At 48.8% G+C, this 12,528-nt stretch overlaps 1 protein-coding gene across 1 annotated transcript in view; it reads left to right on the top strand.

The window, feature by feature from the left end:
* Positions 1-216: 216 nt before the first annotated feature.
* Positions 217-12,528, top strand: part of LOC139175462 (dual specificity protein phosphatase 10-like) — a 15,838-nt gene continuing 3,526 nt past the window's right edge. The window contains 3 exon segments of the mRNA XM_070766586.1: positions 217-318; positions 11,119-11,995; positions 11,997-12,336. Of these exon segments, the coding sequence (XP_070622687.1) occupies positions 11,132-11,995; positions 11,997-12,336 (1,204 nt within the window). The 5' untranslated portion in view covers positions 217-318; positions 11,119-11,131.

Below are 12,528 nucleotides of genomic sequence, written 5' to 3'. Positions count from 1 at the left end.
GCCGGGTCACGTGCCGCCCCGTGACGTCACCCTCCCGGGGAAGAAGCCGGGCCGCCTTCCGATTGGCGGCCGATGAGGTCACCCTGTCAGCCGCCTCTCCTCCTCCTCCTCCCCCCTCCCCTCCCAGCCGCCCGCCCCTCGCGGGGAGAAGGGGAGGGGGGGAGAGAGAGCACAACACAACAACACACCAAAACACACAACCTTGCAACGCGACCCGGGCGGAGGTGGGCAAAAGAGGGGGATCCCGGGATCGGTGCTTTGCAAAGAGACCGCGGTCGCCTTTGCTTCCCTCGTTTTCGGCTGGACGATGTGATGCAGGTGAGTGGCAAACACCTGGGAACGGGGGGGGGGGGGTTAGAGACGGGGGACTGCGTAGGGCAGGGAGGGGGCCTCCCCCCTCTCCTCCCCTTCCCCTTCTTGCAATAAGGGACGATTTTTTTGGGGGGGGGGCAAAGAAAGCCACAATTTGCGCTTACACAATTTCTGTTGTTTTGCCTGCCTGGACAATTTGGGGGGGGGCGCAAAGAGGGTTGGGGGGGTCTAACGGGGTACAGTGCCCCCCCCCCTTCCCACCAATACACCCAAAGGCCAATTGCGTCTCCCTGGCTGTGTTTTTGCTGTTTTTTGTTTTTTTTTTGCATTATTTTACTTTATTGATTGGTTTTGTCAAGTACATCCTGGAGGCATGTAAAGATGTAATAATATTCATATACGGGATACTAGTAATAAGAAAAAATAAGAAGAAAGATATATAATAATATTCATATGCATGATACTAGTAATAAAATAATAATAAATAAATAATGTATAATAATATTCATATGCATGATACTAGTAATAAGAAAAAAATAAGAAACATTATGTATAATAATATTGATATGCATGGTACTAATAATAAGAAAAAAATAAGAAGAGACATAATAATATTCATATGCATGGTACTAGTAATAAAAAAATAAGAAACATATATAATAATATTCATATGCATGGTACTAATAATAAGAAAAAAAGAAACATGTATAATAATATTCATATGCATGATACTAGTAATAAGAATAAAATAAGAAACATATACAATAATATTCATATGCATGGTACTAATAATAAGAAAAAATAATAAGAAACATATAATAATATTCATATGCATGGTACTAGTAATAAAAAAATAAGAAACATATATAATAATATTCATATACATGATACTAGTAATAAGAAAATAATAATAATAATAATAATAATAATAATATTCATATGCATGGTACTAGTAATAAGAATAAAATTAGAAGAAACGTTATGTATAATAATATTCATATACATGGTACTAATAAAAAAATAAAAGAAATATTAGTACTGGTGGGAGGGAAGAGAATAGAAAGGGGGGGTCCTTTAGCCCCATTTCTGGGGGTGCAGAGAGCGGAGGGTTCTTCCAGGGCTGCAATTCCCCCCCCTCCAGCCACAAAGGGTATCTGGGCAGAGAAAAGCGAGGAGGGGGTGGGGGCTCAGGATTGGCACAAGGGAATGGCGCGAGTGGGTGAATTGTGGTGGCTGCCTCGGGTGTTGTGACAGATCTGGTGCGTGGGAGATAGAGGATTGGAGGGGGGGAGCTTCCTTAGGATGCTCGGATTTAGGAAAAGGGGGGGGGAATGAAGGGAAGGGATCTATTTTTTTAAAAAGGGACCCATGACCGCCATTCAATGACACCCGGAGTTATTTTTAAGTGAGTGATGCCACCCGGGGTGGGTTTGCAAAGGTGGGTGCTGTGTGTTTATGCTTGTGTGTGTTTGGGGAGGGGGGGATCTGTATGCAGGGGGTTGGCATGGAGGTTGGGTAAAACAAAGAGACCCCCGGGAGCAGGCTGACATTATCATTGTTATTATTTTTTTAATTAAATTTCAATTCGGCACAGGAATTTTAATTAGGGGTCTGTGGGGGGGGGAGATATATCTATTTAATGACAACCCCCACCCCTCTCCAAAAGCACAGTGTTTTTGGGGTGCAAAGGCAAGATTATTATTATTATTATTATTATTATTATTATTATTATTATTCATTAGATTGAATGAAATAAGTGGATATTAGCATTGCAATAAAAGGAAGACCTCAATTATCTGGGATTTTTTCTTTTGTTTGTTTTTGTTTTCACGATTCAATAGTTGCACAATATTTGTAGCTTCGAGATTGCAAAAGAGAAAGGAAAAAAGAGGTGTCTGTGCCCCCCCCCCCGGTGTGTGTGTAGATACAATTGGGAGTATTGAAGCTGTAGGGGTGGGTGTCTTAGATATCTAAAAGTGAATAATGCCAGGAACGTATAGTAAGCAATTTTTATTTTTTAGATTTACGCGTCGCTTTTGCAGAAAGAAACCTCAAATTTGGGTCAAAGCTGTTGAACCGAGTTTCTTAAACTGACTTGGTTGCGCCATCCATTGGCAAACAAGGTTATCTCGGCCTTGGTTTTTCCACCCGCGTAATGGGCATCGCATCAAATTGATGCCGACTTGCGGCAAAATCTGACCCCAGGGATTTAGATCGGAGAGTTTCAAAACTCTGCCTAGGGATTCTGAGAGTTGAACTTGAGGCTTTGCTTATGTAAAGCAGAAACTCTTTTTTTTTAAATGCTCAGCTGGTTTATTCAAAAGAGGCTGGGTTGTGTCTTTCTCGGAACTAGATGTAGGTGTTTGCGTCCCAACTTGGTTAGGTTCTAGCGGACTCAGTCTAGACTAGGGCAGTATTTTGCAACCTTAACAGGTTAAAATGGGTGGGTTTCAACTCCCAGAATTCCCCAGCCAGCTTGATTCTGGGACTTGAATTCCCAGAATCCCCCAACCAAGATGCTTTAAGAGGGGTGGACTTCCGCTCCCAGAATCCCCCAGCCAGCATGCTTTAAGAGGGGTGGGCTTTCACTCCAAGAATCCCCCAACCAAGATGCTTTAAGATGAGTGGACATCAACTCCCAGAATCCCCCAGCCAGCAAGCTTTAAGATGAGTGGACATCAACTCCCAGAATCCCCCAACCAAGATGCTTTAACATAGATGGACTTCAACTCCCAGAATCCCCCAACAAGATGCTTTAAGATGGGTCAACTTCCACTCCCAGAATCCCCCAACAAGATGCTTTAAGATGAGTGGACATCAACTCCCAGAATCCCCCAGCCAGCATGCTTTAAGATGGGTGGACTTCAACTCCTGCATCCTGCCGCACGAATCCCAGCGACCGGTTAGGTCCCACAGAGTTGGCCTTCTCCGGGTCCCGTCAACCAAACAATGCCGTCTGGCGGACCCAGGGGAAGAGCCTTCTCTGTGGGGGCTCCGACCCCCTGGAACCAGCTCCCCCCTGAGATTAGGATTGCCCCCACCCTCCCTGCCTTTCGTAAACTCCTTAAGACCCACCTCTGCTGTCAGGCATGGGGGAACTAAACATCTCCCCCGTGCCCATGTTGTTTTGCCATTGATTGATTGACTGTGTGTCTGTTTTTATATACATTGGGATTGTTTTATGAATTTATTAATTTTAAACTGTAATTAGATTGGTGGGCATTGGATTTGTTATTATGTACTGTTTTTATTATTGTTGTGAGCCGCCCCGAGTTTGCGGAGAGGGGCGGCATATAAATCCAATAAATCTAATCTAATCTAACTCCCAGAATCCCCCAGCCAGCATGCTTTAGGATAGGTGGACTTCCACTCCCAGAATCCCCCAACAAGATGTTTTAAGATGAGTTGACTTCAAGTCCCAGAACCCCCCAGCCAGCATGATTTAAGATGGATGGACTTCAACTCCTAAACTCCCCCAACCAAGATGCTTTGATGAATTGACTTCAACTCCCAGAATCCCCCAGCCAGCAAGCTTTAAGATGGGCGAACTTTAATTCCCAGAATCCTCCAACCAAAATGCTTGAAGATGGGTGGACTTCAACTCCCAGAATCCCGCAACCAAGATGCCTTAATATCTCACCTTTGCATGGCAATTTGGAACAACTTGTGCCCAAGGACCTTACGGTAAACAATTTCCCAGACGGGAGTTTGCAATCTTGCCGTGCGTGTGTGCGAGATGCCGTTGCAGGAGGGCCCTCGGTTTTGCATCATTGTGGTTTGTTCGGAGGCAAACCAGCTTATTAAGTCTGGGCTGAACGTCCTCACCTCTTAGTCTTCCTTAGGGAGTCCTTGTCAGTGGAAGATGTTTTTACTCAGCTGTTCCGAGTTCTACCTCTGGGCACGACAGCCACAAATAAGCGTGCTGATTTCTTTTAACAAGCCCACTCGAGAGACGCAGCTCTGATTGGCGGACGCCAGGGCTTGTCTCCATGGCTCGCTCCACGAAAGCTGCCTTGGTTGGATCGCTGGCAAACCCAGAGGACTAGGACGGGCCCAAAGAGGCCAGGGGGCTGGGATTCACCCTTGTTACCCATTACTCACTGGGTCAGGGTGGAGAGATTCCCACCAATATTTCATCCTTGCCAGTTGGGTGTCTTTAACCCATTTTTATCTCAGATTGGACAACTTTGAAGATGGGAAGAACCCAACTCCCAATGATACCTGGGATTCTGAGAGTGGAAGTCCACCCATCTTTAAAGCATGCTGGATGGGGAATTCTGGGAGTTGATGTCCATCCCTCTTAAAACATTCTGACTGTGGGATTCTGGGAGTTGAAGTCCACCCATCTTAAAACATTCTGGCTGGGGGATCCTGGGAGTTGAAGTCCACCCATCTTAAAACATTGTAGCTGAGGGATTCTGGGAGTTGAAGTCCACCCATCTTAAAACATTCTGGCTGGGGGATCCTGGGAGTTGAAGTCCACCCATCTTAAAATATTGTAGCTGAGGGATTCTGGGAGTTGAAGTCCACCCATCTTAAAACATTCTGGCTGGGGGATCCTGGGAGTTGAAGTCCACCCATCTTAAAATATTGTAGCTGAGGGATTCTGGGAGTTGAAGTCCACCCATCTTAAAATATTGTAGCTGAGGGATTCTGGGAGTTGAGGTCCACCCATCTTAAAACATTCTGGCTGGGGAATTCTGGGACTTGAAGTCCACCTATCTTAAAACATGCTGATTCAGGAATTCTGGGAGTTAGTTCACCCCTCTTAAAACATTCTGGCTGAGGAATTCTGGGAGTTGAAGTCCACAGATCTCAAAGCATGCTGTTTGGGGGATTCTGGGAGTTGAAGTCCACCCATCTTAAAGCATTCTGGCTGGGGAATTCTGCAAACGGAAGTCCACCCCTCTTAAAATAGCCAAGGTGAGGGAACCCTGGGCTACAAACAGCCAGATTCCCATCCCATTCCGACCAAACCTTGAGCTCTTTCTTCCCCCTTGGCTGGTCTCACTGCCCGTCCCTTCCTCCTCGCCCCCCCCCCCACTTCTCTCAAGAAAGCTGCCCAGCGTGAACGGGGGCCAAACGGTGAGCTCATCCCAGGGGGGGGGGGAGTTGAAACCCAAGCAGGCCAATGTCCTCACCGCTGTGCCAGGTTCTGAGCTCAGGTTGGTATTTTTAGAGGCGCCGTCCAACTTTCTCTCGCTGAAAAGCCAGAGAAAGCACCTTAAGGGGACCTAGCGGACCGTGGACAGGTCAAGCAGGTAAGCGGGGAAGTGCCTGCAGGTGTGAGTGTGTTTTGTGCGATCGAAGCATGGCTTTAAAAATCTGTTGTTCGACAAGTCTGGGCTAAAACACATGTGCAAAAGAAACCCCCCCGGTTGTGCACAGATTCACAAGTTAGGAGCCGCAAAGCAATACGGAGGTTTTTTTCTCCCCAAATTTCTCCCTCTACACAGCCCTGCGAGGTCGGGGCTGAGCTGGGGAACAGGATAGGGGACACACACACCCTGCCCAATTCACCTGTGCAGATCTCGGCAGGGGATTTGCACACCCGCGGATCGATTCGTAGCTGAGAGCTTACTAGTTATGTGCACATGTGGGAAAGCAGACTCGGTGGGCATCGGCTACTCGTGGGACTGGCACGCAAGCGTGCCAAGGGATTTTTACGGGAGATTTGAGTGTGCCCATCCGTTGGCAGGGAGGGTTGTGGGTTCGCTGCGACGAATTGTGATTCGCCAAGGAGAAGTTATAAAAAGCAAAACACAGGTAAATTCTCAAATTTAGAAGAGTTTGTTTAGCGGCCATTCGAAGTTACTACGGTGCTGGGGAGGGGGAGGAAAGGGACTTCTGACATTTTTTCACACTTACGACCGTTGATCCGAATTAAAACGCTTGGCAACTGACCCGTATTTATGACGGTTGAAAAGTCACGCGATTCCCCGTTTGCGATCTTCTGGCAAGCAAAGTCAATGGCGGGGCATAGAAGCCAGGTTGGTTTAACAATCATGTTATTTGTTATACTGCATTTTAACTTATTATTATTTATTCAAATTCCCTCTATTTTAGCCCAATTTTATTGTATTTTAACCAGTCACGGTTTTATGACGTGGTCCTTTTCCTCGCTTTGGTATGGTCGATTGACTCGTCAAATAAAGTTGATATTGCATTGTATGTTATTTGTTTAACGACTGCACTTGTTTAACTGTGAGAAAGTTTGGAAAATGGGGCGAAACTCACTTAGAGAACGTTTCAATTTAATGATAGAAATTGGAGGCTCAGTGGCGGCTGCGATTCAAAGACTAGTTGGAGATCCCTGCCACACCCCCACACCCCAAAAAAAATCTGGATTTGCAATCATTCGAATTTAGGGTTTGAATCCTGTGTTTTGCAGGGGTAAAAGCAAAGCAGGCGCTTCCTCGTTTTTCGCTGGAGCGTTCTCTAGAAAGGAAGGGATCGAGGGGACACACAAAAGGTGTTCAAATCCCGAGACAGTTAAGAGTTCAGGATTTCTCTGGAAATTTGTGCTAGGAATAGAGAAGGAGTTTGGAATTTTGCAAGAAAAATGCAAAAATGCAAGAACTTGCAAAAAATGCAAGGACTTGCACACAAAAAATATTTATCTATCTATCTATCTATCTATCTATCTATCTTCTATGTATCTATCTATCTATCTATCTATCATCCATCCTTATCTATCTATCTATCTATCTATCTATCTATCTATCTATCTATCTATCTTCTATGTATCTATCTATCTATCTATCTATCTATCATCCATCCTTATCTATCTATCTATCTATCTATCTATCTATCTATCTATCTATCTATCTATCTATCTATCTATCTATCTATCTATCTACTTGATTTGTATGCCACCCCTCTCCATAGACTCGGGGCAGCTAACAACAATAGTAAAACAACATATAACAAATCTAATATTTAAAATAATTTAAAAGACCCCAATTTAAAAAACAAGCATACCATGCATAAATTGTATAGGCCTAGGGGGAAGGGAATATCTCAGTTCCCCCGTGCCTGACAACAGAGGTGGGTTTTAAGGAGCTTGCGAAAGGTGAGGAGGGTGGGGGCAAATCTCTGGGGGGAGTTGGTTCCAGAGGGTCGGGGCCGCCACAGAGAAGACTCTCTTCCCCTGGGTCCTGCCAGACGACATTGTTTAGTCGACGGGACCTGGAGAAGGCCAACTCTGTGGGACCTAACTGGTCGCTAGGATTCGTGCGGCAGAAGGCGGTCCCGGAGATATTCTGGTCCGATGCCATGAAGGGCTTTATAAAAATGCAAGGACTTGCAAAAAATGCAAAAAGTCAACTCAGTCCCAGCAGATGTAAAAATAAAAAATAAAATAAAATATTCTCTATCCCGGCCTCAGTCTCCAGATCCCTGAAATGGGCCTGGGGCTTCTCTGAGCTAGATTGTAAACATGTGCTCGGAGCTTCCTCGGCAACGTGGCTAGGAGCACCTGGTCAGACAGAATACGATCCGACTTAGAAAGCTGGAAACCGGACAAGGCCGCCTTGCCAAAAAAGCTGCTCTTGGTCCGTAAAAAGAAGCTGGCCTAAATGCATCAGAATGTGATTGGATTACGGCCGCATGGCTTCGGGGTGAGGGCATGGAGGTTGGCAGGCCACGCGGGAGGCGTCGGTAAATACAAGGGCCGAGAGGCTTTAGGGTTTGGAGTAATAACAGGAGAGATTGAAGTGGGGAGATTAACGGTGTGGGTGATCCTTCTTTCCCTCCTTCCCACTTTTTTCCTGCCTCCCTCCCTCCCTCTTCTTTCCTTCCTTCCCTCCCGTTTTCCTTCCTTCCTTCCCTCCCTCTCACCTTTTTCCTTCCTTCCTTCTTGAATGTTCTTGCAATTGACAAATGTCTTAGAATTGTCCTCCCTTCCTTCCTTCTCTCCCTCCCAATTACTTCCTTCCCCTTTTCCTTCCTTCTCTCCCTCCCACTTCCTTCCTTCCTTCTCTCCCTCCCAGTTTTCTCCTTCCTTCCTAATCCCTCCCTCCCTATATCCCTCCCTCCCACTCTTTTCCTTCCCTCCTCCCTTCCTTCCTTCATCCCTCCCTCCCTCCTTCCTTATATCCCTCCCTCCAACTCTTTCCTTCCTTCCTTCATCCCTCCCTCCCTCCCTATATCCCTCCCTCCCTCCCTATATCCCTCCCTCCCACTCTTTTCTTTCCTTCCTTCCTCTCTCCCTATATCCCTCCCCCCACTCTTTTCCTTCCCTCCTCCCTTCCTTCCTTCTTTCCTTCCTTCATCCCTCCCTCCCTCCTTTCTTATATCCCTCCCTCCCACTCTTTCCTTCCTTCCTTCACCCCTCCCTCCCTATATCCCTCCCTCCCACTCTTTTCTTTCCTTCCTTCCTTCCTCTCTCCCTATATCCCTCCCCCCACTCTTTTCCTTCCCTCCTCCCTTGCTTCCTTCCTTCTTTCCTTCCTTCATCCCTCCCTCCCTCCTTCCTTATATCCCTCCCTCCCACTCTTTCCTTCCTTCATCCCTCCCTCCCTATATCCCTCCCTCCCACTCTTTTCTTTCCTTCCTTCCTCTCTCCCTATATCCCTCCCCCCACTCTTTTCCTTCCCTCCTCCCTTGCTTACTTCCTTCTTTCCTTCCTTCATCCCTCCCTCCCTCCTTCCTTATATCCCTCCCTCCCACTCTTTCCTTCCTTCCTTCATCCCTCCCTCCCTATATCCCTCCCTCCCACTCTTTTCTTTCCTTCCTTCCTCTCTCCCTATATCCCTCCCCCCACTCTTTTCCTTCCCTCCTCCCTTGCTTACTTCCTTCTTTCCTTCCTTCATCCCTCCCTCCCTCCTTCCTTATATCCCTCCCTCCCACTCTTTCCTTCCTTCCTTCATCCCTCCCTCCCTATATCCCTCCCTCCCACTCTTTTCTTTCCTTCCTTCCTTCCTTCCTTCCTCTCTCCCTCTATCCCTCCCCCCACTCTTTTCCTTCCCTCCTCCCTTGCTTACTTCCTTCTTTCCTTCCTTCATCCCTCCCTCCCTCCTTCCTTATATCCCTCCCTCCCACTCTTTCCTTCCTTCATCCCTCCCTCCCTATATCCCTCCCTCCCACTCTTTTCTTTCCTTCCTTCCTCTCTCCCTATATCCCTCCCCCCACTCTTTTCCTTCCCTCCTCCCTTGCTTACTTCCTTCTTTCCTTCCTTCATCCCTCCCTCCCTCCTTCCTTATATCCCTCCCTCCCACTCTTTCCTTCCTTCCTTCATCCCTCCCTCCCTATATCCCTCCCTCCCACTCTTTTCTTTCCTTCCTTCCTCTCTCCCTATATCCCTCCCCCCACTCTTTTCCTTCCCTCCTCCCTTGCTTACTTCCTTCTTTCCTTCCTTCATCCCTCCCTCCCTCCTTCCTTATATCCCTCCCTCCCACTCTTTCCTTCCTTCCTTCATCCCTCCCTCCCTATATCCCTCCCTCCCACTCTTTTCTTTCCTTCCTTCCTCTCTCCCTATATCCCTCCCCCCACTCTTTTCCTTCCCTCCTCCCTTGCTTACTTCCAACATCCCTCCCTCCCACTCTTTTAGATTTGATTAGATTAGATTTATTGGATTTATATGCCGCCCCTCTCCGCAAACTCGGGGCGGCTCACAACAATAATAATTAAAAAAAAACAAAAAACAGTACATAATAACAAATCCAATGCCCACCAATCTAATTACAATTTCAAATTAGTAATTTCATAAATTTTCCTTCCTTCTTTCCTTCCTCTCTCCCTCCCTCCCTATATCCCTTCCTCCCACTCTTTTCCTTCCTTCCTTCCTTCCTTCCTTCCTTCCTTCCATCCATCCTCCCTCCCTCCCTCCCAAAATCCCCCATCCAGCTTTCAAAAGACAGCTTTGCAAAACCACTTTGAAACCCATCCAGCTGGCTGACAAGGCTGTGGCCTCCCCTAGGTGGCGATCCATTTAGCTGGGTAAATTTGCAAGTGTGTTCTGTTGAGGAATTCTGGGAGTTGAAGTCCACAGGTCTCACTTGGGAGACCTCACCCCACCCAGCCCGCCTTAGAGCCACAGTGGTTAGAATGCAGTACTGCAGGCTACTTCTGCTGCCTGCCGACTGCCTGCAATTTGGCAGTTCAAATCTCTCTCCAGGCTCAGGGTCGACTCGGCTTTCGGTCCTTCTGAAGTGGGTAAACTGAGGACCCAGATGGTTGGGGGCAAGAGGCTGCCTCTGTAAACCGCTGTGAAGCACTGTGAAGCAGTATATAAGTCTGTTGTTGCTGTTTCCCTCTCTCCCTTCCTGTCAGTAACTCTGCCCATTGCCAGCAGTTCGATTCTCACCAGTTCAAGGTCGACTCAGCATTCTGTTCTTCCGAAGTGGGTAAAATGAGGACCCAGATGGTTGGGGGCAAGAGGCTGGCTCTGTAAACTGCTTAGAGAGGGCTGTAAAGCGGTATATAAGTCTAAGTCTAATAATGAGCCGGGGTGGCGCAGCAGGTAGAGTGCTGTACTGCAGGCCACTGAAGCTGACTGGTAGATCTGAAGGTCAGCGGTTCAAATCTCATCACCGGCTCAAGGTTGACTTGGCCTTCCATCCTTCCGAGGTGGGTCAAATGAGGACCCGGATTGTGGGGGCAATAGCCTAGCTCTGTTTTAAAAAGTGCTATTGCTAACCTGTTGTAAGCCGCCCTGAGTCTAAGGAGAAGGGTGGCATAAAAATTGAATAAATAAATAAATAAGTAAATAAATAAGTACTATTGCTATGTAGCACGGTAGGAATTTCGGGCGGGAGTGGAGAGCCTCGTTAATGATTTCTCTTTGGCCTCTTCCCTTCCGCGCAGCTCAGCTTTCCCAATGCCACCTTCGCCCCTCGAAGAGCGGATCGGGGTGCTGCAGAGGCCCAAGACTTTAGCCCTGCGCCTCACCCACAGCTTCGTCACCCACGGCAGCGGCGGGGAGAAGCCGCTGTCTCCGTCCACCTCCACCGTCGGACGAGCGGGCAGCCAGGATCCTTGCGAAGCCATCCGCCAAAGCGGCATCCTTCTCCCTGGTCACTCTCACACCCTCGACCTCAAGCCTCAGAGAAGAGGGTCCGAGCGTGGCTTGGTCTGGCCGGCGGCGGACCCTAAGCAGGGCGAGAAGACAGGGGCGCTGAGCCCGCAGCTGAAGGCGCTCCTGCCCCAGGCTAAGCTCAAGAAGCGGGGCCTCAAGGAGAATGCCAACCCTTCCGGCGACACGCCCCCTAGCTCGACGCTCTCCAGCCCCGCCACCACCATGCGCCCCTTAAAATGCAGCTGCTGGGGTTGCTGGCGGCTGATGCGTTGCGAAGAGGCCGGGGCCAAATCCGGCCTGCGCTCCTTGGGCTGCTTCTCCAGCCGATCCAGCCTACGCTCCTTGGGCTGCCCGGGATGTAGCCCGCAGGCCATGAAGAAACTGGGGTGCTTCTCCTGCGCCCCCGTGGCGCTGCGTTCTTTGGCGTGCCTGGCGTGCAACCTCTCGGTCAAGTCGGCCAGTTCCTCCTGTAGCTTCTGCAGCAGTGATCCCATCGTGGCCTACGACCCGCGGGTGGGGTCATCATCACCGGCCACCAGCCGCTACGGCGCAGAGGAAGAAACCGACGAGGAAGACGACGATTACACCGTCCGCGCCATCTGGCCCGACGAACTGGCCAAGAAGATGAGCAAGTCGCCCCCCGCCGCAGCAGTCCCCGTGGGGTCAGCCGCAATCCTCCCCCTTGATCCTGGACTGCCGCAACCTGGTGGAGTTCACCAAGACTCAGCTGCAGGGCGCCATGCGCTTCGGAGTCGCCGACGCACCGGGGCGACGGCGGTTCCAGCAAGGGAAATTGGCGGTGTTGGACTTTCTCTCTTCGAGGGGCACCTGTGATGGCCGGGACTCCTCGCGGCAGTGCTTGTGGTCCAAGGAAGGGTCTGGCTGCGGCGGGGCCCTGGAATCTCCACCGGCTAGCCCCCCCAGGCCGCCCAAAACCCAGCCTATGCAGAACCTGCACCTGGTCCTGGATTTGGTGCACAAAGATGACCAAGGACTTGGGAAGAGAGGTAAGGAGATACCTGAAGACCTTTCGGGTTTAAGCGATGTTTAATCCAAGTTTAAGACAAATGTAAGCCAGGTTTAAGCCACATTTAAGCCAGGTTTAAGCCAAGTTTAAGCAAAAGGGTCCAAGATATGAATTGATGCTGGCTGGAAGGCAGAGGGAGGGAGAAAAATGTCAGGGCCAGCAGACAAGAATG

The sequence above is a fragment of the Erythrolamprus reginae genome, chromosome 13 (genome assembly GCF_031021105.1).
Source record: "Erythrolamprus reginae isolate rEryReg1 chromosome 13, rEryReg1.hap1, whole genome shotgun sequence".
In the NCBI taxonomy this organism is placed as follows: Eukaryota; Metazoa; Chordata; class Lepidosauria; order Squamata; family Dipsadidae; genus Erythrolamprus; species Erythrolamprus reginae.
Note: the sequence above shows the minus strand (reverse complement) of the source record. Positions and strands in the feature narration are given on the sequence as shown.